This window comes from Plecotus auritus (assembly GCF_963455305.1).
Source record: "Plecotus auritus genome assembly, chromosome: 9".
Taxonomy (NCBI): domain Eukaryota; kingdom Metazoa; phylum Chordata; class Mammalia; order Chiroptera; family Vespertilionidae; genus Plecotus; species Plecotus auritus.
Window position 1 is genome coordinate 1357260 of NC_137783.1, and position 24079 is coordinate 1381338.

At 63.5% G+C, this 24079-nt stretch overlaps 2 protein-coding genes across 2 annotated transcripts; both read left to right on the plus strand.

Moving 5' to 3' along the window:
• Positions 1 to 10202: 10202 nt before the first annotated feature.
• Positions 10203 to 11882, plus strand: HMX3 (H6 family homeobox 3; the record flags this gene model as incomplete). Its single annotated transcript, XM_080687500.1, has 2 exons — positions 10203 to 10608; positions 11197 to 11882. The coding sequence occupies 2 exons, from the start codon at positions 10203 to 10205 to the stop codon at positions 11880 to 11882; spliced, it is 1092 nt and encodes a 363-aa protein (XP_080543626.1).
• Positions 11883 to 15966: 4084 nt separating this feature from the next.
• Positions 15967 to 24079, plus strand: HMX2 (H6 family homeobox 2). Its single transcript, XM_080642083.1, has 3 exons — positions 15967 to 16099; positions 21847 to 22115; positions 22947 to 24079. Exons 2-3 carry the CDS (start codon positions 21848 to 21850, stop codon positions 23495 to 23497), a joined length of 819 nt encoding a protein of 272 aa, XP_080498209.1. The 5' UTR covers positions 15967 to 16099; position 21847; the 3' UTR covers positions 23498 to 24079.

Here is a 24079-nt window from a genome sequence, read left to right on the forward strand (position 1 = left end):
ATCTTCACGCGAGGCGCGGAACCTCGCCACGAGCCTAACGCCCTTTTCCAGAATTTTCCACGAGCTTCCTCGCCGTTCCCGTCCTCCCTCTCCCATCGGATGCCTCTGACCTTCCCTACCCTCCTTCCCAGCTGTTCCCACAGGGACAAAACCTCCCCAAGCCGTTCCCCCCCCCCCCCCCCCGTTGTGCAGGAACGGGTATCTGTTCGCTCCTCCCTGCCTGCGACCTGTGTGCCCACAGAAGCGAGGGGGCGGCCCCTCCGTGTGAGCCAGGAGGGGAGGGCACAGGCCTGGTCGCAGGCTCCATCCCCAGTCGGGGGCGCGCAGGGGGCAGCCGGCCCCTGATTCTCGCTGGTGATGTCTCTCCCTCTCCCTCCCCTTTCCTCTCTGGAACCACAAAAACGCATTTTCCACGAGAAGAACTCGCAGCAGGAGCCTTGGGTCACAGCAGGGTTCCTTCGAGGTTTAGGCTCAAGGTCAAGTTCAGTCCAGAGCCGCCGTGGGCAAACTACGGCCCGCGGGCCGGATCCGGCCCGTTCGGCTGTTCTATCCGGCCCGCGGAGCCGAAAGAGCGGAGGGTTCTCTTGCTCTCCCCTCCGCTCCTTCACCAGCAGCAGTGTTAACATGGCAACGTCGGGAAACACGGCCGCAGCTCCTTCTTCTGAGCGGGCGGGTTTATATCCCCATTCAGTAGAAGGAACAACCTCCCCATCTTCCAGAGGCTCCTTGGAATGCCTGCGGACGCGTCCCCTGACATCACCCTGGGAATGCGTAGGCACGTTGTCGTGGTGATGGAGGGAGACACGCCCCTGGAGAGCACAGGATCAGAGCATTAGCCAAAAAGGAGACCAACAACACTGTTCCCACTGAAGTGGATGTTTTAAAGACCAAAAACCTTTCAACCCAGTCTACATTGCCATCTACATCTACGTCCTGGGCATAATTTGGAAGTTGCACTAAAGAAAATGTTTAATTTACTGTTTACACATTTTGTTCTTCTCTATTTGTTTTAGTTTTAAATTACTTTCTTATATTTAAGTTTAATTTGAAAGGCTTTTGTACCTTTCCTTTGTTAGGCAATTTTATTTTGCCTTTGCCATCTTCAATAGAAGGTATGTTATTGTGCTATGATTCCTCCATTTTTTGAAATTTCAAATTATAATAATTAGTGTTTACATTCTTCTTGTTAAAATGTTTGAAATGAATAAAACTATTGAAATTAAAAAAAAAAAGACCGTACCCTTTTATGTAATGATGTTTACTTTGAATTTATATTAGTTCACACTTTGAATTTATATTAGTTCACACAAACACTCCATCCATGCTTTTGTTCCGGCCCTCCGGTCCAGTTTAAGAACCCATGGTGGCCCTCGAGTCTAAAAGTTTGCCCACCCCTGGTCCAGAGCCTGGCACACAGGGTCCCGTGAGCGGCGCTGGTTAGGCGTCTGCCTCCCCCAGTGCCTTGACTGTCTCACTCTCAAGGTCAGGGAACCGTGACCCTCCCCCACTGCCCCCGCCCCGTGCACGGGCTGGGCCGCCACGGAGCCCGCCTGGCCTGGCGCAGGCCTGAGGCTCCCCGATGACTTCACGGCGATCCCTTTCCCGCTGGTTTAAATGACGGGAAACGTGGGAGACGCTGACGACGCCTGGCCACGCTAGCAGTCAGCGGCTGTGTGACGCGGCAGGTTGCCCAGGACCAAACCAGAGAGGGTCGGACCTGCATCGCCACCATGGGCCCACCATCCAGATATCATTGCTGACATGTACACAGAAGGAACTGTTTGACATTGAAACGGGGACTCAGAACTGTTGGACATTGAAATTGGGACTCAAACATTTTTTGTTATTATACGTTTACTTCTAGTCTGCAGAGGCAAGATTTTTTAAAGGAAAGAAAAGGGGAAAAAATAGATACAGAGGCAAAGAAGCATTGAACAGACTGTCAAATTACAGCGGGAAGGCAGAGGAGGTTTTGGTGGGGAGGGGGCCTGTAAGAGATCAACTGAAGGGCTTGTACTCATGCATATCAGCATAACCAATGGATAAAAGACACTGGGAGGGCAGGTAAAGGCATGTACTGGGGGGAAGGGGAGGCCGGGGGGAGGTCAATGGGGAAAAAAAAAGGAGACATATGTACTACTATTGGTAATACTTCAAACAATTTAAAAAAAAAAATAAATTTAAATAAATAAATGAATGAATGAATGAATGAATGAATGACAGGAAACGTGTGAACGGGCCTCTCCTGATGGCCGGACGCTCCGTGACTGCGACTTGTCAGATCACATCTCAGTGAGCGATAGTCCTTCCTGCGGCCACGCGTCCGAGACAGGGAATCGTCATTGTTTAATGGACGCGTTACCCCGTTAGCACACGCAGGAACGCACCTCCTCCCCCCCCCGCTGTGCGCCCGCTCCGTCTCCATCACGCGTGCCATGGAGAGCAGTGAAACATCAACCAAGCAACAGCTTCCTGACCAACACGAGGCGCTGGGTGCATAGCTGCCCGTCCATCCGGTTTCCCTCAGGCCCAGGCGGCCCCGTCCATCCGGTTTCCCTCAGGCCCAGGCTGCCGGGACCATTCACGCTCCAGGTGGCACCCTCTGCCCTCCAGCCCGTCCCCGGGATGGGTGTCTTGGCTTCTGCATGACCCCCCCCCCCCAGGGCCCACCCTCCTGCCCCCACCTTTGGGGATCAGGAGCCCAAGTCAACTCACTGGGCCTGTGCAGAGTGGGGGAGGGGAGGAGGGAGGGGAGGAGAGAAGGGAGGGAGGAGGAAAGGGAGGAAGGAGGAAAGGGAAGAAAAAAGAAAAGGAAGGAAGGAAGGAAGGAAGGAAGGAAGGAAGGAAGGAAGGATAGAGAGAGGAGGGAAGGAGAAAGGAGGGAGGGAAGGAAGGGAGGAAGGAGGGAGGGAGGAAGGAGGGAGGAAGGAAGGGAGGGAGGGAGGGAGGAAGAAGGGAGGGAGGGAGGGAAGGAAGGAGGGAGTGAAGGAGAGAGGAGGGAGGGAGGGAAGGAAGGGAGGAAGGGAAGAAGGAGGGAGGGAAGGAAGGAAGGAAGGAAGGAAGGAAGGAAGGAAAGACGGAAGGAAGGAAGGAAGGAAGGAAGGAAGGAAGGGAGGGAAGGAAGGAGGGAAGGGACTACAGGAGCCCAGTGCCTGGGGTTTTAACTCTGAGAAGGGGCCCCCTGGACGGTGGGCGCCTGGAGGCTGGGTGACATTGGGTGACATTCTGCAAACAGGTGTGAGCTCTGGGCGCCGGGTGCCCTGCAGGCCCTGGGGACAGCGGTGGGTGTGCAGCACCATGAGGATGAGTGAACCCCGTGCGGTCAGAGTAGGGGGACAGGGGTCCCCAGCCTGGAGGATCGGGGAGGGACCGACAGGAACACATGGGGGTGCCCAATAAAGAGCAGCAAGTGGATAAAAATGTTGGAAGCCGGGACGGCCTCCCCCCACCCCCCCAGAGGATTGTGGGCCGTGGCATTGACTTGAACTTGCTCCGGCCGTGGGCGGGGCAGGGGGGCTCCGGGCGGAGGGCCAGCTGGGACGGTCCTGGGAATGTGGGACGTCTGGGGGCTCCTCTTTGGGAACGGCTGCTGCACCCGGACCGTGGTGTCCGATGAGGGTGGGGGTGACACGGGCGGGACCTGGAGTGTCATTTAAGGGTGTTTTAACTTCCACTCCGTTTCTGAGGAGTCCTTTCCTGCAGAGACACGAAGAATAAGAGGAGGGACTTGGCTTATTTTGGCAAATTGCTCCAATTTTCCCACAATCAGCCCCGCATCGCCGGCCCCGAGGCGACTATTTGGGCCACTTAAGGCTCGGGACTCGGACCTAATGGAGGCTGTTTGCGTGGCCCCGGCCCACAGGCCAGGCCTGCTTTCAGGACGGAGACGGGGGAGAGCGAGCCGGACGTCTAAATCACAGCGGACGGGCCACGTAAATGATCCAGTTACACGATCGATCCCGTTCCACCGGGCAATTAATTCAGCGCGGAACTCCGGGCCGTTTCATCGTCCTGCGCTCCCGCGGAAATGGTTGCTGCCAATTTCCCAAGACGGGGCGCACGCCGAGGAGGGGCCTTTCTGTTTGTTTTCAGGGTGGGGTGGCCTCCCTGGTTGTCATGTTGCCACCAAAATGGGCCAGGACCCCAGGCTGGGCCGCCCCGCAGGCCCCGGGGTGCAGGGATGGAGAGGCCTGGTGCCGAGGGAACTTAAATCCAGGAGCGATGGATGGCGGGGGTCCTGCTTCTCCCACTAACTGGGTCCGGGAGAGGAAGCCGCCCTGCCCCCTGCCCTGCCCCATCAACCTGGTGCCTCTTTAAGGGGGGGGGGGCGGTTACACATAGTAGGTGCTCAATATGCATTTGACAAATCGGATTCCGTTCTCAGCGCCCCGGTCACTCCATGTTCCAGAAAAACAGCGGACACACCGGGAGCGTCCGCGTGCAAAGCCCCCACATCCCAGGACCCTGGGACCTCGGGGACCCGGTGTGTCTGATCCTCCCTTAGAGCCCTCCTAGGGCTTGAGACAGCGACAGGGCCACGGGGGCTCTGGGGCCTCCGGTTAGCAGCCATGGGCAAACTACGGCCCGCGGGCCGGATCCGGCTGTTCTATCCGGTTCTCTTGCTCTCCCCTCCGCTCCTTTACTTTGAATTTATATCAGTTCACACAAACACTCCATCCATGCTTTTGTTCCGGCCCTCCGGTCCAGTTTAAGAACCCATGGTGGCCCTCGAGTCAAAAAGTTTGCCCACCCCTGGGGTAGAGAGAAAGTGGGGGCAAACACAGCTCCCGAGAGAGTGGCCCCCCAAAGGCCGGTGAAGCCCTGGGCCCAGGACGCGCCTCTCTCAGCTCTGCCTCAGCCACAGGCGTGTCCGGGAGGGGAAGGCCACCCACCACCGCAGCGCCTCGGAGCGGGACGGTCGAGCGCCGCCCTTCGCTTGACGGGACGCGGCCCCAGGAGGCCAGTGACAACCAGGGCCGCCCGGGACCCAGGCTCTGGGCGCGGCCTGTGCAAGCTGCGTGTTTGCGTCCCACCCAATTCCGAGGCCGCTGCCCGAGGGCCCGGCGTGGTGGCATCCGGAGCAGAGCGAGAGCCCTTCTGTCACCGGAACCTCTGCCATCGGGCTCCTGTGAGCAGCCGGGGCACGGCCACACCCCGAGGCCCGCAGTCTGCTCCTGGGATTGCCCGACACACACCGACGTGACCATCAGCAGCAGGCGTGTTGAGCCCGGCCGGCGTGGCTCAGGGATTGAGCGTCGACCTAGGAGCCAGGAGGTCACGGTTCGATCCCCGGTCGGGGCACAGGCCCGGGTTGCGGGCTCCATCATCCCCAGTGGGGGGCGTGCGGGAGGCGGCCGACCCGTGATTCTCTCTCCTCATGGATGTTTCTGTCTCTCTCTCTCCCTCTCCCTTCCTCCCTGACATCAGTGAAAACGGGCTCTAAAGAAAAACAAAAGGAGGCGTGCTGGTAGCAGCTCCGTGCGGAGTTGTCCGAAGCCGCGGAGGCTGCTCACGTGTCCGTCAGCAGCAAATGGACCCGTAAATGTTGTCGTACTGGCCCGAGGCGGCACTAAAGGGCAATGAAAGGGAACATCGACAACTGCGTGAATCTCCTAAACATGAGGGCTAATGAGAGGAGCCACACGCAAAGGCAAGCCGGGCCCGGTTCCACCTGCACAGCCTGCACACGCCCCGGCCAGGCTGCTCAGTGGGTGTGAGCACCGGTCCGTGCACACAAGACCCCACTAACGAATGCATCAGTGCGTGGAGCAACACCTCAAAATCAATCTCCCTCTCTCCCTCTCTCTTCTCCAGCCTTGGGCAAACTACGGCCCGCGGGCCGGATCCGGCTGTTCTATCCGGTTCTCTTGCTCTCCCCTCCGCTCCTTTACTTTGAATTTATATTAGTTCACACAAACACTCCATCCATGCTTTTGTTCCGGCCCTCCGGTCCAGTTTAAGAACCCATGGTGGCCCTCGAGTCAAAAAGTTTGCCCACCCCTGTCTTCTCTCTGAAATCAGTCAATAAAAAAATTTTTTAAAATATATTTTATTGATATTTTACAGAGAGGAAGGGAGAGGGAGAGAGAGTTAGAAACATCGATGAGAGAGAAACATCGATCAGCTGCCTCCTGCACACCTCCCACTGGGGATGTGCCCGCAACCAAGGCACATGTCCTTGACCGGAATCGAACCCGGGACCCTTCAGTCCGCAGGCCGACGCTCTATCCACTGAGCCAAACGGTTTCGTCAATAAAAAATTTTTTTAAATGAAAATATAGCCGGGCCAGCATGGCTCAGTGGCTGAGCATTGACCCATGAGCCGCTGGTCGGGGTGGTGAATGAGGACCTCAACGAGGTAAGGTTTTTCACAAGGGAATGTGCCCGGATCACCAGCACCGGATGAGGAGAGAGAGCATTCCGGAATCCCAGGCTTTTATCACTTCCGGTCATTTCTCTTTCCTCTCCCTCAACAAGGACAAGCACTCTCCTGGCCAAAGATTAGTTTGCCTATATTTTCATTTAAGTATATGTATATGTGTATGTGTATATGTATATGTGTATATGTATATGTGTATATATATATATATTGATCTCAGAGAGGAAGGGAGAGGAGAGAGAGAGAAACATCCATGATGAGAGGGAATCACGGATCGGCTGCCTCCTGCACGCCCCCCACTGGGGATGGAGCCCACAACCCAGGGATGTGCCCTCACCGGGCATCGAACCCTGACCTCCTGGTTCCTAGGTCGATGCTTCACCATGAGCCCTGCGGCCGGGCTCACCTAACTTCACAAACAACACTGCTTTGGGGTCTGATCGGCTGGCTACCTGCGGCCATGCCTGCCACAGGAACGGTGACTTCCTTCCCGTCTGCCCTCCCTGGGGCTGAGCACAGAGGCCTGGCCGGCGGGCGGCCTGAGTCCCGGGAAGACAAGGGGATGGACGGTCCACTGCACCCCTCCCGGAGCTCCCATCCAGCCCGCGCCCAGAGGGCATCGGGGACCAGGGACCAGCGGGACATTCCAGGGCCCTGACCCGGGCGGGAGAAGAGGCGGGGCGGCCGGGGACTGATCGGCAGGGGCTGCGGGGTCCGCTCTCGGCTGCCCCCCCCCCCGGAATCCAGGAAACAGAGCCGCTGCGCCCCCCGCCCAGGTCGGGAAGGAGAGACCCCAAGGCCTCGACCTGCTGGCGGGACCAGGGCCGGCCGAGCCCGCGGGTGCGGTTCCGAGGACGCCCCTTAGAGGGCGCTGCTTGCCTGACTTTGGGTGTCGCGGGCGCCAGCAGGCCGAGGCAACACCCCTCGCCAGAGCGCGGGGGAGGGCGGCGACCGTGCGCGGGACCCACACCCGCAAACTGCCTCCCGGCGGAAGAGCAAGAAGGGTCTGTCCCGTGCACCTGGCTGTGCGAGCCCAGCATCCCTGGACTCGGGGGGTACGCTGTGGGTACCGACCCCCACCCACCCCACGCAACTCCTCTCCCTGGTCAGAAGGCGCGCGCCTACCAGACGCGGGACACTGGGGAAGACTGAGGCCCAGGCTGCCCGCACCCCTCTCCCGCGCGCCTGCGCCCTCCTGGTCCCCGAGGGCCCCCCTCTACAGGAATGCGCTTTTCTGCCGTCTCTCTGGAAAGGCGGCGTCAGAACTTGGGGAGGTTTTGCACGCATCCCCCTCGGACACTCTTGCGGGCGGGGGGGTGGGGGGGCGGCTCTCCGCCCCATCCCCGGCCGGCAGCGTGGCTGGCGGGTGCGGTCCGTGCGCCCCCCGCCCCGCGTGGACCTGCGCTCGCGGAGCTGCCTCTGCCGTTGGAGAGAACTTCGCTTTGGGAGTCCAGCAGCGGTCGGTGACCTTGGCCCGGTCTCCGCCTCCCCGGGAGTCCGTTGCCATCTGTAAAACCCGAGTGGGAGACCCGCCCTGCTGGGGCCTCCGGGCTGCGATTGGCTCCCACTCAGGTCACCGTCCAGCGCTTTGCGTCCCAGCAGAGCCCTGAGCAAAGGCCACAGTAACAATAAGGAGAGACTAGTGGTCACGGAGCACCATCCGCAAGGCTTCTAGGCTCCCAAAGCAAACACAGGGGTCACTCCTGAACGTGGGTGTTCGCTGAGAGAAGCATCAAAGGCGCTCACCGGGGTTTGATGGGGGGCGGGGGGGGGGGTCCGAAACCCCGATGGGAAAATAGAGCCCATCTCCCAACTGGGGAGCCAGAGCGGTGGCCTCTGCCCACGCAGCGCGGCCTCGCGTTAGGCGAAGCTACATCTCAAGAAGAGAAGGCCATGGCCCGGCCCGGCCCCCGTGCTTGAGCGACGACCTAGGAACCAGGACATCAGGGATCCATTCCCCGTCAGGGCACAGGCCCTGGGTTGTGGGCTCCATCCCCAGTAGGGGGCGCGCAGGAGGCAGCCTATCCGTGATTCCCATCATTGATGTTTCTCTCTCCCTCTCCCTCTCCCTTCCTCTCTGACATCCATACGAATATCTATTTAAAAAGAGAAGGCCATGGGTAAGTGAAGGGCCCACAGAAAGACCTCGGGTGTCTGGGAGCTCACAGCGGGGTGAGGAGTGGCGGCCAGCGTGCCACCTTTCTCTGACGAGGGAGCTGTTTCTAAGGAGGGGACCCCCGCCCCCCCCCCAAGCAATGCTGATGAAATCTAGAGCCGTAGGCGCCGGCCTTCCCAAGCTATTGTGCGGCCTGGGGGTTGCTGTGAAGCAGCCGGAGTAGAGTGCCTGTCTGCCCGGCTGTCCCTCCGGTCCAGCGGGGTTCCCGGGACATTCTGCGGGAGCCCCGGGCGCGCCACAGCCCGGGAAGGTGAGCCGCCGCGCCTGGCTCGCATCGCCCCTGTTAGAGTGCTAGGCAACTCCCAACGTCAGACGGAGAGACTTCCGGGAGAAAGTGCTGTTTTCGGGGTCGCGGGGCCTTCGCGGATCGCCAGGCTTCCGGCCCTCGTGGCCAGAGGAGAGGAGCGCCCTTGCTCGCGCAGCCGCTGCCCCGCTGCGTGGCGCCCGGCGTCCGCGGTTCTCGGGCACAGTCGGTGCGCAGAGACGCACCCGCACTCTCGCTCGGGGGGAAAGGCTCCTCTTCGGTTTCCTGGGGCCAGAGGCCAAGGCCACGAGGCTTGCTGAGCCCGCTGACGTACCCCCATTCCCTTCCCATCGACTAGACGGGGGGGGGGGGGGGGGGCTGGGAACCCCAATCTTCCTGGAGGCCGCGCCCTTGGCAGGCATTGGGTGACATGCTGAGGCCGCCAGACCGCAAAGGGTAGGAAGGTGCTGAGGTCGATGGGGCCTGAGGTCGCGTCCTGCCCGCAGGGCCGGTGCTGAATTGCTCTCCAGCTTCTTGGGGGCGGCGGCCCGTGCCAGGCCCCTGGGGGCGGGGGAGCGGCAGCTGCGAACAAGGATAACCCCGAGGTGACCCGGGCGGGCCTGGCCCGCCCCTTCCCCCTCCCGCAAGCCGGGCGGCTGGGAGCTGGTCCCTGAGCTGCGGGGGTTGGGGGGAGGATCGGGGAGACAGGCTGAGAGGCTCCGGGCGCCGGGCTGTCAGTGCGCTCCGGGCCCCGGGCGCCGCCGGCTCCGAGTCCCTCGCTCTCCTCCGCGCACACCGGAGCGCTCCGAGTGCCTCTTTAGCGGGAGCCAATATCCTTTTGTGCTAATGGGCTTGTCCTCATTTGCTGCCTAATTGGACTATATAAAGCCAATAACAGGCGGGCTCTTATAGCCCGAAGCCAAAGCGCCCAAATCCTGGGGAAGGCGAGGAGGGGGCGGCGGAGGCGGCTGCGGGACGGCTCGGCTGTGCCTTCGCCTCCTAATCCCATTTGCCATTGTGCGCGCCCAATCGCCGTCTACTCCCCGCATTTAACTTGGATGACATTTTGATTTCATCATTAGCATCCGGGCCGGATTGACGCAGCCCCGAACCGGGAACTGCTCTCGCCGCCTCCTCCCCGGGAGCCGGAGCTGCCGCCGAGCCGCCTCGCTCCCTCGGTGCCTCGGCAGGGCCGCTCCCCGCCCCTCGGCACCCCTCCCCATGTGAGCCCGCCCCGGCCGGGTCCTCACCCCGCCCTCTCGCCGCTGGCTTTGCGCCCCGGGCGGCCCTCGACTTTGCGCCCCGTAGTTGAGTTCCGTTTATGGTCTGATTTCCGGCCACCCGCCAGCCTGCCCGGCCACCCGCCCGTCCCTCCCTCGCGGGGACCCGGAGGAGAGGGGACCATGCCGGAGCCCGGGCCGGACGCCCCCGGCACCGCCAGCGCGCAGCCGCCGCCGCCGCCGCCGCCGCCCCCGCCTCCCGCGCCCAAGGAGTCTCCGTTCTCCATCAAGAACCTGCTCAACGGAGACCACCACCGGGCGCCCCCTAAGCCTCAGCCGCCCCCACGGACGCTCTTCGCTCCGGCCTCGGCCGCCGCTGCCGCCGCCGCTGCCGCCGCCGCCGCGGCCAAGGGGGCCCTGGAGGGCGCCGCGGGCTTCGCGCTCTCGCAGGTGGGCGACCTGGCTTTTCCCCGCTTTGAGATCCCGGCGCAGAGGTTTGCCCTGCCCGCGCACTACCTGGAGCGCTCCCCGGCCTGGTGGTACCCCTACACCCTGACCCCCGCCGGTGGCCACCTCCCGCGACCTGAAGGTACCGACCGCTCTTTGAACTTTCCTGTCCTCCCCGCGTGCCTATCCCACCCCTGCCCCGCGCTGCGCCCCACTGCAGCCCCGGGGCCTCCCGCACCTTCCACCCCGGTGTTTGCCAACTTCATCCGGCCCCTGGCTCGCGGGTCGCCCACTCGGCTTCACGGCCCGGGAATCCAATCCCACTTGGTGAGAAGAGTGGAGCTGGAGCCCCGGGCGCAGCGCTTCCCGGGGACAGTGGCCTCCGGCAGGAATGGGGAGGCCTCGGAGGCTGGGATGGGGACTTGGCCTGGATGGAGGGAGCGACTGGGGCGGTCCCAAGACAGAGGCGAATCTCTCTGTGCGCCCCGGGGAGGGGGGGGTGCCGGGGAAAGAGGACGCCGTGGCCCTGCCACCTTCAGGGGCCCTGTCGCCTGTCCTGGGGGGAGGGGGCCCCAGGGCGCTGCGCCCCTCTTCTGGCTCAGCCAGGCCGAAGGAGGCCGGCGAGCGTGAGGCCTTGAGGCCTGCGATCCGGAGGTGGCGCTGGTCGACCTGGGCCTCGCTGACCGCCCAGTGCGCGTGTGCATCCCTCCGTCTGTCTGTCTCTCCCCAGCGTCGGAGAAAGCCCTCCTGCGAGACTCCTCCCCCGCCTCGGGCACCGACCGCGACTCCCCGGAGCCGCTGCTCAAGGCCGACGCCGACCCCAAGGAGCTGGACTCGCGGAGCCCGGACGAGATCGTCCTGGAGGAGAGCGACTCGGAGGAAGGCAAGAAGGAGGGCGAGGCGGCGGCCGGGGCGGCCGGGGCGAGCGCAGCAGCGGCGGCAGCAGCGGCGGCGGCGCCCCCGGGCCCCGAGGACTGGAAGAAGGGCGCCGAGAGCCCCGAGAAGAAGCCCGCGTGCCGCAAGAAGAAGACGCGCACGGTCTTCTCGCGCAGCCAGGTCTTCCAGCTCGAGTCCACCTTCGACATGAAGCGCTACCTGAGCAGCTCGGAGCGCGCCGGCCTGGCCGCCTCCCTGCACCTCACCGAGACGCAGGTCAAGATCTGGTTCCAGAACCGGCGCAACAAGTGGAAGCGGCAGCTGGCGGCCGAGCTGGAGGCGGCCAACCTGAGCCACGCGGCGGCGCAGCGCATCGTGCGCGTGCCCATCCTCTACCACGAGAACTCGGCGGCCGAGGGCGCGGCGGCCGCGGCCGCGGGGGCGCCGGTGCCGGTCAGCCAGCCGCTGCTCACCTTCCCGCACCCGGTCTACTACTCGCACCCGGTGGTCTCGTCGGTGCCGCTGCTCCGGCCCGTCTGAGGCCCGACAGGGGAGGCGGAGGGAGCGCCCGGCCCCCTCCCCAGACCCCGAGGAGACTGGGCCGGGCCCAGGGCGCCCAGACGTCCAGCGGCCTTCGGGAGCCGGCGCCGGCGCGGCTCGGCCTCCCCTCCCCCAATCGGTAGCGTTTTGTAAGTATTTGCAATGCATTTTTTTCGTGCAATTCACCCCCACGTGGATTTGAGGCGCGTCCCCTCTACCTTTTGGTTTTTTGGCTTCTGTTAAGAGAACGGGGAACAGATCCAATGCCTGGGTCAACATATTTCCGCTGGAAGCTTTGGGGATAGGAGCAACCCTCCCACCCAATTTGCATCCCGCGCTGTGGCTTTTTTTTTTTTTTTTAATCGAAGGAAAATAAACGCAAAAAGCGGACCCCCTCTAATTTATTCGTTCCTAGAGAACTATTTTCAGAAGGGGAGAGAGAGAAGGGGAAGAAAGAGAGAGGATTCGCATTGTCGTATTTTTATTTCTAGATTTCTGGGTGTGGTTCTGCCTCTCCACCCCCCAAACAGTTATCCTCCCCAATTTTCAAAATCCGAGCAGCCTCTTGTAAGAAACCCCCTGACGGAGGCCGCCCTGCTCCCTCTCGAGGTCTGCCTCAATTCTTCAAGGTCTGTCTGTCTCAGTTCTTCATCTGTTCCGCTTTGCGACCGAAGGATTATCTTAAGTGTCTGAAGGGAAAAGACGAGACAGCCCCCCAAGCAGTCTCCTGGTGATGGGGAACGGCTCAGCCTCCCGCCCTGCGTGCGGTCTTATTGACGAGTGGCATTTATTTTTGGAATTTCACTTGGTACATTATTCTTAATATTGCTGTTATTATTTCATCCCCTCCCAGAGAGTGATTTCCATACGAGAAGTAACAACCTGTGGCTTGCACCCGCTCCCGTTCCCCTTTTTGTTCCGCAGTAACTGCTGTGCTTCTGATCTGTGCAATATCATGCAACATTTCCCGAGAGCTCCGCTCTCCCTCCGGCGGGAAAGGCAGGCATTTCCACTGTACGATCCCGGTCATGGCTTCAGGAAGAGAAAACTAAGGAGGAGAAAGGGGGGAAGGAAGGAAAGAAGGACAGGCAGGGAGCGATGCTCAGAGAAGTTAAGATAGGAGACTGGAGCGCTTTAAGTGAAGGACAATCAATTTAGGAGAATTTTAACTTATTTGATAAATGTACAGATTTCTTGTAAAGTTCACCCTCGACTCCGTAGGGCTTCTTGCTCTGTCGCCCCATCTGTTTTCTTTCCCTGGGCTACACCTGTTGTTCTGCGGTAGTTTGCCCCCCACTCCCCGCCCCCCCCCCCCCCATCTTCCCACCTCTGTCTGGGGTCAGTCCCTTTTTAAGAAAAAAGAGAAAAAGAAACAAAACATTGTTACACTTCATGTCGTGGTGAAACGGAATTCATTAAAAAGCAAAGCGAAGCGTCTCGTGTTGCCCGCGTGTGTAACTGTAACTGTGCCGGCTCCCCGGAGCAGGTGTCTGCCCGGCTGGGGGCCCCGGCCGCCTGCGCGCCGAGTCCAACCTGGGCGCACAGCCGCTGCGTCCGGGCGGCGGCGGAGAGAGACAAAGGCGGCTGTGTTCGCCACCGCGGCCGCTCCCTCCGCCGTACCTTCCGCGGCTTTGAACGCCCTGTGAGCAGGAGAAGAATGAGGGGCGGAAGGGCGGCGAGAACCCGGCTTCTCGGGGCTGCGAGATGGGGCGAGGCGGCGGCCGCGAGCTCGGAGGGGGCCGACCTTTCCGAACGCAGGACGGCGGCCTCGCATTCCGCTCCGGGGACGTGGTTCCTTCGGGAGCCGGGAGATCCTGGGTGGGACAGCCCTGGGCCCCGGGGCGGCGGGCCTGGAGCAGGCGGGCTCCGGGTGTGGGCAGAGGAGGACGGGAGTGAATTTTAGAGTTTGGCTGCGGCCGCAGGCGGATCGCGAAGTCCGGCTGGGAGAGGGCCGGGCCGCGAGAGGGCAGCCGGAGAGGCCACGGGGCAGGGCGGCCTCCGCAGTCCTTGAGGAACGGTGGCTCCTGGGCGGCTGGGGGGTGGGCGCAGTCCACGTGGTTCTGCCCACCGGCGCCCCACACCCCAAGGGCGGCCTCTCCATGCCCCTCGCCCCGTCCCCGCCGCCGGCCTGAAGCGCACCGCTAGCTGTTCCCACGCGCCGGCTGGGCGCGGGGCAGCCGGCCGCTGGGAAGCGCAGGTCTGCGGCAGAAGCAGGCTCTTGGGCGCCCCTCGCCCGCGCGGCTCCCTGCCTTAGCGCACGGGCCTGCAGCCCAGCTCCCGACAGGATGTCCTTGAAGCCAGGGAACCAGCAGGGGGATGCGGGACCCGGAGAGACCAAGATTGCGGAGAGCTCACGCGGGGCGCATCCGCTGGGGAGCGCCTGCGCGCGCGCTCCAGCCACCTTCGCAGCGCCAGGTTCCTCCAACGCGATCCACACAAACGATTCTGCCGCGGCGGCAGCGTCCGGCCTCGTTTCCCGCTGATGGGAAACTGCCCCCCATAAATGGGCATGAGTATTTATGGCCAAATTTTAGCCTGGACCTCAGCGAAGGGAGATCTCCCTTTATTTCCCTCTGGTTTGGAATAAAAACGAGGGCATGTGTCGTAAATGAAAAATAAACAGACATTCGGGGTCAAAATATGTTGTTCCCTGTGTTACCTGCAAACAGAGTGATGCCCTGGACTGTTGGCAATACTAACCGCGGCCAGGCCAACAGCAGCTCATTAAAAACAATGTTGCAACAGCAAACACGTCCTTAGGTTTCACAGCCCCGACACGATGTTATCAAGCGCCAAGGAAAGACTTTATTTGTGTTTGGATTCTAGAAAAACGGTTCTTGACTGACCCAGTCTTTACAAAGTCGAGAAATAACTGGTTCTTCACACGCTCCGTTTATCCTCTGCCCCGCTCCCCAGGCCTCTCCCTTTCCCTCCGGAAGACGAGGCCTGCGCCCAGGCCTGGTGGGCGTCTCTCCCAGGAGCCCCGGTGCGCCCTTGAGGGGGGGGGGGGTCGCGCGCCCCGCCTCCTGGGGCTCTCGGCTGCCTGAGCCTAGAAGCCTGCCCTCCCCTCTGGTCAGGTGGGGTGGTGGCATTTCTCACGGAGCCAGAGAAGGGGCTGAGCCAGGGTGAGGTTTCAGAGCAGCCAGCCACCTCACGCTCCCGCTCCCACCATCCTGGGCGCGGCTGCAGGTCTTTCCGCGGCGTTGGTGTCAGGAGAGGCCAAGAAGGCGCTGGTGGAGCTGCCACATCTGGGCAGCTGGCTGGGGTCACCTTTCCCCACACCCAATGGCCGGTCCCCTCCCGCCCCTTCCCGGCTGCCTCTCCCAGGGGTTGTGGGGATGCAGGAACCGCTCACCAGAGGGGGAGTGAGGTGCCCCCACCCAACTGCTCCAAGCGGTCCAAGGACGGAAGCCAGGGGGTCAGTGCCCTCGCCCCCGACAATGAACCACATTCCCGATTTATCCTTTTAGCGTCCCTCCCCTCAGAGGCGGGACCCAGCCTCCTCTCCTCCAGCCCCAGCTCCAAGTCCTTCCCTCTCGGCACCCCCTGATCTTCAAGTCCGTGCAAATGACACCGCTTCCCAGCCAGATCCCTCCTGCACCAGACACCATGCAGGACACGCACCGCAGCACACGCCTAGGCCTCCTGACAGACCTCCTCCGGCCCCCAGCCCACCCCCACGTGTGCTTAGCATCAGCCACGTCGACCCGGCAGGCGCACCTTTTCCAGGTTTCTGGGGGCGGCCGAGGAGCCAGGCGCTGCTCCGAGCCTGAACTCCTTCCGCGGGCCGCCTCCTGCTCCCCTCGCCCAAGCCACCTGGGACACCCAGCGACGCTGCCCGCAGCCCAGAGGGATCCCCATACTCGTACGGGCCAGGGCCTCGCTGGGAGCCGGGTCCCCACAGCGGCTCTGCGCGCCCGCGAGCGCCTCTGGGCCCTGGGAGACCGCGGAGCCAGCGCTGGAGCTGTTTCTGTTGGCAACACAGATGTATTTCTTTTATTTGGTAGTAAACAGAGCCAGTGTGTGTACATCAAACACCAGCGAGACAGATATACACGGGCCCCCGCCACGGGCGCTCACTCTGAGCCAGGACGTCCCCTCGCCAGCTCCTGGCACGGCTGCCAGAGCCGGTGGCCACGCGCGAGCCCGCAGCGCCCTCCTCTCCTCGCTCCCAGCGCGCGCTGGAGGGCACAGCGGGGGCCAGAGGAGGCCAGAAGGTCGGTGGGGTTTGCTTTCTCTTCTGCGGGCGCGTGCTGGCCGCCGAGGGCCTGGGCGAGGGGTGGGAGTCGGAACAATGGGGCCCTGAGGGCTGCGGGGCCCGGGAGAGGCCTCCCGCAGCGGCTGCCTGGGCCGGGCACGCGCTCCCGCTTCCGTCCCTTTGTGCGTCCTGGGCGCCGGAGCTTCCCCGGAGAAGCCCAGGAGGGCCGCAGGCTGCCGGCCCGGCCCCGTCCGCCTCGAAGGCTCCCTGTTGCTCCACTTCTCGCGGTGGTCACGCCCCGCGGCCTGGAGGCCTGTCCAGGGGACCGGTTCTGCTTAGCGCCCCAAACAGACTCCGCAGCGCCGCTAGAAAAGACCGCTTTCATTGGGTCACCCCGACGGCGTCAGAGTGCAAGACCCGTGAGCCCCACAGAAATCCCCGTTTGGGGACCAGCACGCAGCCGGGCAGCCCTGGGGGGGCCCCCCCCGCGGGGCCCGATGGAGGCGATCCGCACGCCCCTCCTCATGGCTCCCCGCCCACTCTCTGCCCCCGCCCTGCGCGGCCGGCAGACCCTCCCTGGCTCTGGGGGTCTATGCACACGCATCTGGGAGTGCGCGCGCGCGCCCGTCGGGGGGAGCGGGGCGGATGTGACCCTAACCCCGCCGCACAGTGAGGCGCCGGTGGCGGCAGGAAGGAACGGGGCCGGTGACAACTAGGCCGCTGCGCTTTGAAGCCGCCTCGGCCCGCGTCCTGAGTGAGGCCAGGGCCGCGCTGGCCCCGGGCGCGCCTCTCCCGCCGGAAGTTCCCCGGAGACCTATGCGGTGGGGAGCCTCAGCCTCAGCCACAGGGGCTCGTGTCTCCGCCCGGGATTCCTCCCGCCCTCTGCCTCCAGATGCCGGATCAGTTCATTCGGCGCCGGGGCAGCTTTCCCAGACGTGAGACAAGGAGAGGCAGGCCGCGTGCCTCCGCCGAGGTCCCCAGCGGTGCACAGGGCTGGCTGGACGGCCTCCCTCGGCTGCTGCTATATAGGGCGATGCATCTCGGGGGTGAAACTTCCCCAAATCTGTGTGGCCCGGGATCCCAAAGGATCCCTTCCGGTTGCGGTGGATGGACGGGAAGGAGAAAGGGGGGGTGGGGTGGGGTTAAGTGTCCAGCCGGCGGGTGGGAGAGCGCCCACAGCGCCCGTGCCCCCATCACGTTGCGGGAGCCGGAGGTGTACTCACCTGGCGTGCCTCGCCCCAGCGCCAACATCTTAAAGAAACAGAAAGAATCCCCTTCCCTACTGCGCTCCCCCCCCCCCCCGCCCCCTGGGTGACGGAGTGCACGCATCAGATTTTCATCAAAGTTCTATTAAGTGAAACATAGGTTGCAGGGCACCCTTTGATTGAAACAGTTTAAATTTTAATTGTGTTTTTAATTTGACATATAGTTGCAGAAAGGAATGACACTGCGTCGCCAAGGGGCGGTCGATTTTCTTAATTTCTCCCAGAGGAATTGATGAGTCTATCAGGGCCACTAGATTGGAAACCCATTAAGGCTCTCTGGTTAGGCTGTTAATTGGAACTTGATGGATGGGGGGGTGGGGGTGGGGTGCCGGGACTCAGCGCTCCTGATCCAATCTTCAGGACTTTCTGTTTTCCAATAAATTACAGAATTCATTTTCCAGCCGCAGATTACATAGATTGTCCACCTCTGGGCTCTCTTTTTCAAAGAGGGAGCCCCCCCCCTCCCCAAAGCCCATTGCGAGATGTCATTTGCACCAAAGAACGAACAGCAGAGGCCCTTGAATGAAAATCGAAACATAATCAACGTTTATACTTAGAAAATTTATTGAGATCATTTTCTCTGGTATTTCCTTATTTTAAAGTTTGGACGCGCCATATATCATAATCCACTGGCGAAGGGGGGGGGGGCTCAGACTGTGTTTAATATTTATCGAAGCTTGATTCCAAGATCAAACTTGTTTATGACTTCATCTGTCATTTCCCCGAGAGCCTTCTTCCACGATTACCGCTCAGCCAGCCCAGGGCCCCTCGGCCGCGAGCGCAGGGGATCAATTTTTATTAGCCTCCTCCGCGAGTTTGCTCTGGGCCGGTTTCACGTGGAGCCGCGGCAGCATCTCAAGACCTAAACTTGAAGCGTCCTTTCCGTCTGGGGAAGTTTGTCATTCCTCGGAACCTGTTACGCATCCTTCCTCGGGGGAGGGGGTCCACCAGGCCAGGCCCCCTTCATGAGGAGGGGCCATCCTCCAGGGTAGCGGCTGTGGACGGAGTGGAGCTGGGAGGGGCCAGCTCCCCAGAGGCGAGGAGGGTGGGTCGCAGGCGGCTCCGAGGGGAAGGATGGCGCACGCAGGGTGGAGAGCGGGTACCTGCGGGTGGCGGCTGAGGCTTAGAACAGGTGCTGAGATCGTTAACAGAGGAGCCTGGCGCCGAGGGAGGGGTCCCGGCAGTGTGCTTTGCGGCTGCGCTGGGCCCCTGAGTGCGCGTCTGGGCCTCTGCGCGCTGCGTGGAGTCTGGGGGGGGGGACCCTTGGATGCCCCGAGGGAGGGCGGGAAGATCGCGTCTTGGCCCTCAGCGCCTGCGTGTGACTGCGGTCGGTGCACAGGGGCGGGAGGCCCCCAGGGGACTAGTTGAGGGGAGCAGAGCGGAGGCCAGGGGGTTGGAGCCAGAGGTCTCTGCAGTCTCCGCCGGCCTCCCCGGCTCCACCCTGCGCCCTCTTTAGTGTGGAGGCGTGTGTGCGTGTGCGTGTGCGTGTGTGTAAGCGGTTATGCAAGTGCGTGCCTGCTGCTCAAAGCGGGGGGCCTCTGACGAGGTGTGGGGTGCGGTGTGGAGGTGGAGGAGGCTGCGCGGGACCGGCGGGAGCGCACCTCAGGGTAGACCAGACCGTCCCTGCGAGTGGGCGTGGCCAGCAGGGGAGGAGGAGGAGGCCAGATGGCTCCTTTCGCCCTGGAAACCAGCCGGGGCGGGGCCTGTGTGGGGGGAGAGGTCGTGGGTCGCGAGGCTGGTGGTTCCCCAGGTAGAGTCCTCTGTGCCTTGCCTCCCGCGCCCAGCGTTGGGGGCTGCTTCTCCCAGGCCCACCCCAAAGGCCTGGCCACCCCTCCCCCCATCCCTTGACCCCCCCCACACACAGATCCACCCCCTCATCCGGAGAGGGGAGAGTCTCCCGTTTTCTTCGCAGCCATTCCCTAAGCCCAAGGCCCAGGGCCTGGTATTCACAGCGGAACCACCTTGAACTTCAGGCCTGCTCACTCTGGTTGGCCCGGGCGCTGTTTGGAGCCTGTGTCCAGCCCTGGCATTTGGGGAAAGGGCCTGCAGCGCACGTTTGCTGTGAGCATTCAAGCGCCAAAGGAAAAGGATGTTCCCCGCGTGTTCCTGGTCCCGGCACCAGTTTCCACCAGCGCAGAGGGGCCAGCCCGCCTCTCCCCTCTCCCCCTCCCTCTTCCCAGTGCGGGGCGCCTGGGCCAGGCGGGAGGGCGGCGCCCCGGGAGGGTGCTTGTGGCAGGCGGACAGGCCGCAGGCGGGTGAGAAAGTCGGGTGCTCCTTCCCAGGACCCTCCCCTCCACCCCCCAAGCAGGTGGGAGCGGGTGAGGGTCCCGCACCGCGGCCCTGGAGCCTGCGCACTGTGGCCGAGCCGAGGAGGCCGCGCAAATTGTATTCCTGCGCCGGGTCCTTCCGGGTTAATGAGCTGACAGCGTGGTGAAAGCTGACCATTTGTAATGTGTCTCGACCCGCCGCCGAGCCCCGAAGAGGTTAATGCGGTGACGGAGGCCGGCACCTGCCCCTCGCCGGCCTCCTGGGCCGTGGCGCACAGCCCTGGCCCCCCGCCCCCTCGCCGGCCCGCGCCCCGGCTGCGCAGCCGATTCCTAATCAATTAGCCCATTAACGAGCCCTCGGAGGAGCCGAGGAGCGAGAGGGCCTGCCACCGGCCGGCCGCAGTCGCTACCTCCCCGCTGCGAACGATGCCATCAGCGCTCCACTCCCACACGGGCGCGGCGGGCGAGGAGGGAGCTGCACCATCAGGGCGCAGCGCCTGGACATGGGTGGGGACTGACCCAGAGCCGCCTGTCTCCCTGGACTGCATTTGGGGACCCAGGGGGCAGGGCTTCCGGGGTCGGTCAGAGGCGAGGCCGCAGACCGGGAGGTGGGGTTGCCTGAGCACTTGGGGGCCTCGCCTCACCTTCGAGGCTTCTGTAGACAACTGCGCGCCCAGGCCGCTTCTGCCTCCGCCCGGCCGGTTCTAGGTCCGGGAACAGCTGACCTGGGGATTGAAGAGGCGAGAGGCAGGCTGCTCAGGGGGCTGTGAGGAGCCAGGTTGACGGAGTGCCTACTGTGTGCCCGGCTAGGAGGGGGGCACTTCGGCCTCCAGGGTTTCCTCGAGGTAGGCGTTGCTTCCCCCACTTTTAAGAAGAGGAGACGGAGGCTCAGGAAGTTTAAGTGTCCTGTTCAAAGTCACCCAGGCCAGATGTGAAGCGACTTTGCCCAATTCTAACACCATGTCCCTGCCCTCCCCGCCCTCCCCTCTCCTTCCCTGGAGCCAAAGCGCTCTATTTCTGCAGCAGGTCCGCCTTCTCTGATATTTGCCAAAGCGGGGAGGAAACAACCGTAGCAAAACGGACCAGGATGGGTGTGGCCCAGTCAGCAAAGGTCTGCAGAGCTCCTACTGTGCGCTCCCGGTGCATCTAGGAGAGCTCCTACTGTGCGCTCCTGGCGCTTCCGAGGGCGTTTCCATTCCTACTTGAGGTGATCCCCGAAACAAGAGGGGAGGGGCGCTAAAGAGAAGTTCATTTTACGTCTGAGACAAGGAATCCCTGGTTGGGACTGGATTGTCCAAGTTCTCGCTGCGCCAACTGCCAACGGGGTGCTGGGACTGGAACCGGGATCTCTTGAAACAGGATCTAGGGCTCCGCCCCTCCCAGGCCCACCAACCTTGACGATCCTGCGGTGCCCGGGGGCCTGGGACAGGGGTGGGGTCTGCGGAGGAGAAAGGGCAGAGTTATCTGCTCCAGGCTTCACAGCTGAGCTCCCGGGAACGCAGCAGTTCCAAGGCGCATGCTCCGCCCCCTCTCCCCCTCTCCTCCCCCGAGGGGCGCGTGGGTCTGGGGGCTCCCAGCCCTGCTCGCTCGCGGATGAGGAGAGGTGCGAGGCTGGGGAGGGTCGTGGAACAGCCCGTGCTGGCTCTTCAGGGAGCGCGGACCCGTCGCCTGCGGGAGGAGTCGGGCCACGCCAGCCCGCACTTCCGCACAGTCCCTGCCCCTCGAGGAAGCGCGGCCCGCGCGGTCCCAGCCGCACGGAGGCCGGGAACCGGGGCCGGAGGCGATGCTGCGCTCGGGCCCGGCTGCCCCCGGTTGGACACGGCAGGTGCCCGCCAGGCTGTCGGCGCGCTGCAGGGAGCACGGGCGCTGCGGGCCGGGCCTCGGCTTTTTGAAAATGTCCGGGGCCGCTCCGCGGCGCTGCGATTGGCCACGTCCCGGTAACCTCTATGCAAATGAGGCCGCGCCGCCGGGGACGGGAGCGCTGGCGGGCAAAGCAGGGGCGTCCGCGCTGGGGCCGGGCGGGCGCACCCAGAGCCCGGCGGGCAGGGACCCCGGCGCAGCCGTCCGGTGCCCGCGCGTCCCCCGCGCGGAGGGGCCGTCTCGCCAGCCTCGCCGCCCCCTCCCCCTGACTCCCCTCCCCGCCCCTCCCCCCCCGCCTGCCTTCCCGCACCACCTTCCACTCCGACCGTCTCTAAAGGGAGTTCTTGGTTTCCTCCGGTTTCTTATGAACCCAGGATGGGCAGCAAGGAAGATGCGGGCAAGAGGTGTCCGGCGGCCGGCGGCGTCTCCAGCTTCACCATTCAGTCCATCCTGGGCGGGGGCCCCTCCGAGGCGCCGCGGGAGCCCGCCGGCTGGCCCGCCAGGAAGCGCAGCCTGTCCGTGTCCTCGGAGGAGGAGGAGCCGGACGACGGCTGGAAGGCGCCCGCCTGCTTCTGCCCAGACCCGCACGGCCCCAAGGAGCCCGGCCCCAAGCACCACCCCCCCATCCCCTTCCCTTGCCTGGGTAAGGATCGCAGCCGCCCGCCGGCCGCCAGCGCGCTCCAGGGGAGGGAGACTGTGCTCTTGCGTCGGCCCTGCTGGCCAGAGCCGTGGCCGCCCGGGGTCCCGGGTCCGAGGGGAGGAGGCGCGCGCGGGGTGCTGCCTCCTGGGCCCCGCGGGCGCTGGGGAGGAGACTGGGGCGCAGACCGTGCGCGGGGTGGTCGCGGGAGGGCTGGGTTGAGGGAGAGGGAGCCGCGGCGGGCAGGGTGCCGAGCCGCGCGCACCGCCCGGCCCTCCCTGGCCCCCTAAGCACGTCGGACACTTGGCCACCACGAGGTCCGAGAGCGCGTCCGCGCGGCCCGCTCGCCTCCCGCGGTCTCTCTCCCTCCTTCTCTCATTGTCTCTCTGTCTCCCTCTCCTCCTCCTCCCTGTCGGGACCAGGAGCCCTGCGACATGATTGACAATGGCGCCTTTCAGAGACGGTTCCTTTTCACGGCAGCTGACGGGGGAGCCGCGCCTTAGTCCTTAGCGTGATCTCCGAACAAATGGCCTGTGAAGTGGTGCCGCCCCATAAAGCGCGGGGAGCCCCTCCGGCCCCGTTCTTCCCAAGCAAAGCCCCCTCCAAACACGGCGCTCGCGGTCCCCACCCGCCCGCCCGTCTCCCCGCGTCGCTGCCCGTCCTCTCTCGGAGCGGGGCGCGCAGAGACCCCGGACTGGCAGCAGCTGGTGCTCCCGGTGCTTTTCAGAGGCCAGGGCCAGGGCTGTGGGCGCCGGCGAGAGGGAGGGGGCCGGGACCGAGGCGGCGTGTCTGAGGGGCCCCATGCCCATGGTCTCCTTGTCTGTGCTCACTCCCCAGGCACCCCCAAGGGCAGCGGAGGCGCGGGGCCGGCGAGCTCGCCACATCTGCCTTTCCTTTCTCCTTCGCACCCGGACTTTAAGGAAGAGGAGAGGCTCCTGCCCGCGGGCTCGCCGTCGCCGGGCCCCGAGCGGCCGCGGGACAGCGGCGCCGAGCGGCCGGCGGGCGCCGCCAAGAAGAAGACGCGCACGGTCTTCTCGCGCAGCCAGGTGTACCAGCTCGAGTCCACCTTCGACCTGAAGCGCTACCTGAGCAGCTCGGAGCGCGCCTGCCTGGCCTCCAGCCTGCAGCTCACCGAGACGCAGGTCAAGACTTGGTTCCAGAACCGCCGCAACAAGTGGAAGCGGCAGCTCTCGGCCGAGCTGGAGGCGGCCAACATGGCCCACGCGTCGGCGCAGACTCTGGTGGGGCTGCCGCTCGTGTTCCGGGACAGCTCGCTGCTGCGCGTGCCCGTGCCGCGCTCGCTCGCCTTCCCGGCGCCGCTCTACTACCCCGGCGGCAACCTCTCGGCCCTGCCGCTCTACAACCTCTACAACAAGCTCGACTACTGACCGCCGCGCCCCCCGCGCCCCCCGCGCCCGCAGCTGCGCCAGAGCCTGGCGCGCGCCGCCCGCTCCCAGGGCGGCCCCCCCCACCCGCGCCCCGGCTCCGGAGCAGGCGGCGTGTTGCCAGAAATACTAAGAAATACACCGTGTGTATTCATTATCTCTTATTTATGGTCTCTGCCCTCCTCTTTCGTGTTGATTGTTTTTGGGGACTTAATCGGCATTCCTCAGGCCACATCTGCTTCTACCCCAAACAAACCAGGATGCTTCGAACCGCCCCCCGTAGGAAGGGATGTCCTCCTGGGGTGGTGGGAAAGGGCGTTTCGGCCAGATCGGCGTTGATTGGTAGGGAAAAACCAACCCAACAGGAAAACACCAACAAGCCGGCACTGCGCACCCCCTTCTCCGCATCTGTATATATGTTCATGCGCGCACAGCCCGCACGCCAGCCCCTGGGCGCTTTGGACAATGATCTCCACGCCTCTTTTTCGTTTCCCTCGTCCCGAGGATGGGTGGGGGCGAAAGGGTGAGATTTCAGATCTGTAAATATTTTTAAAGAAAAAAAAATAAACCATTTTAAGCATCCTT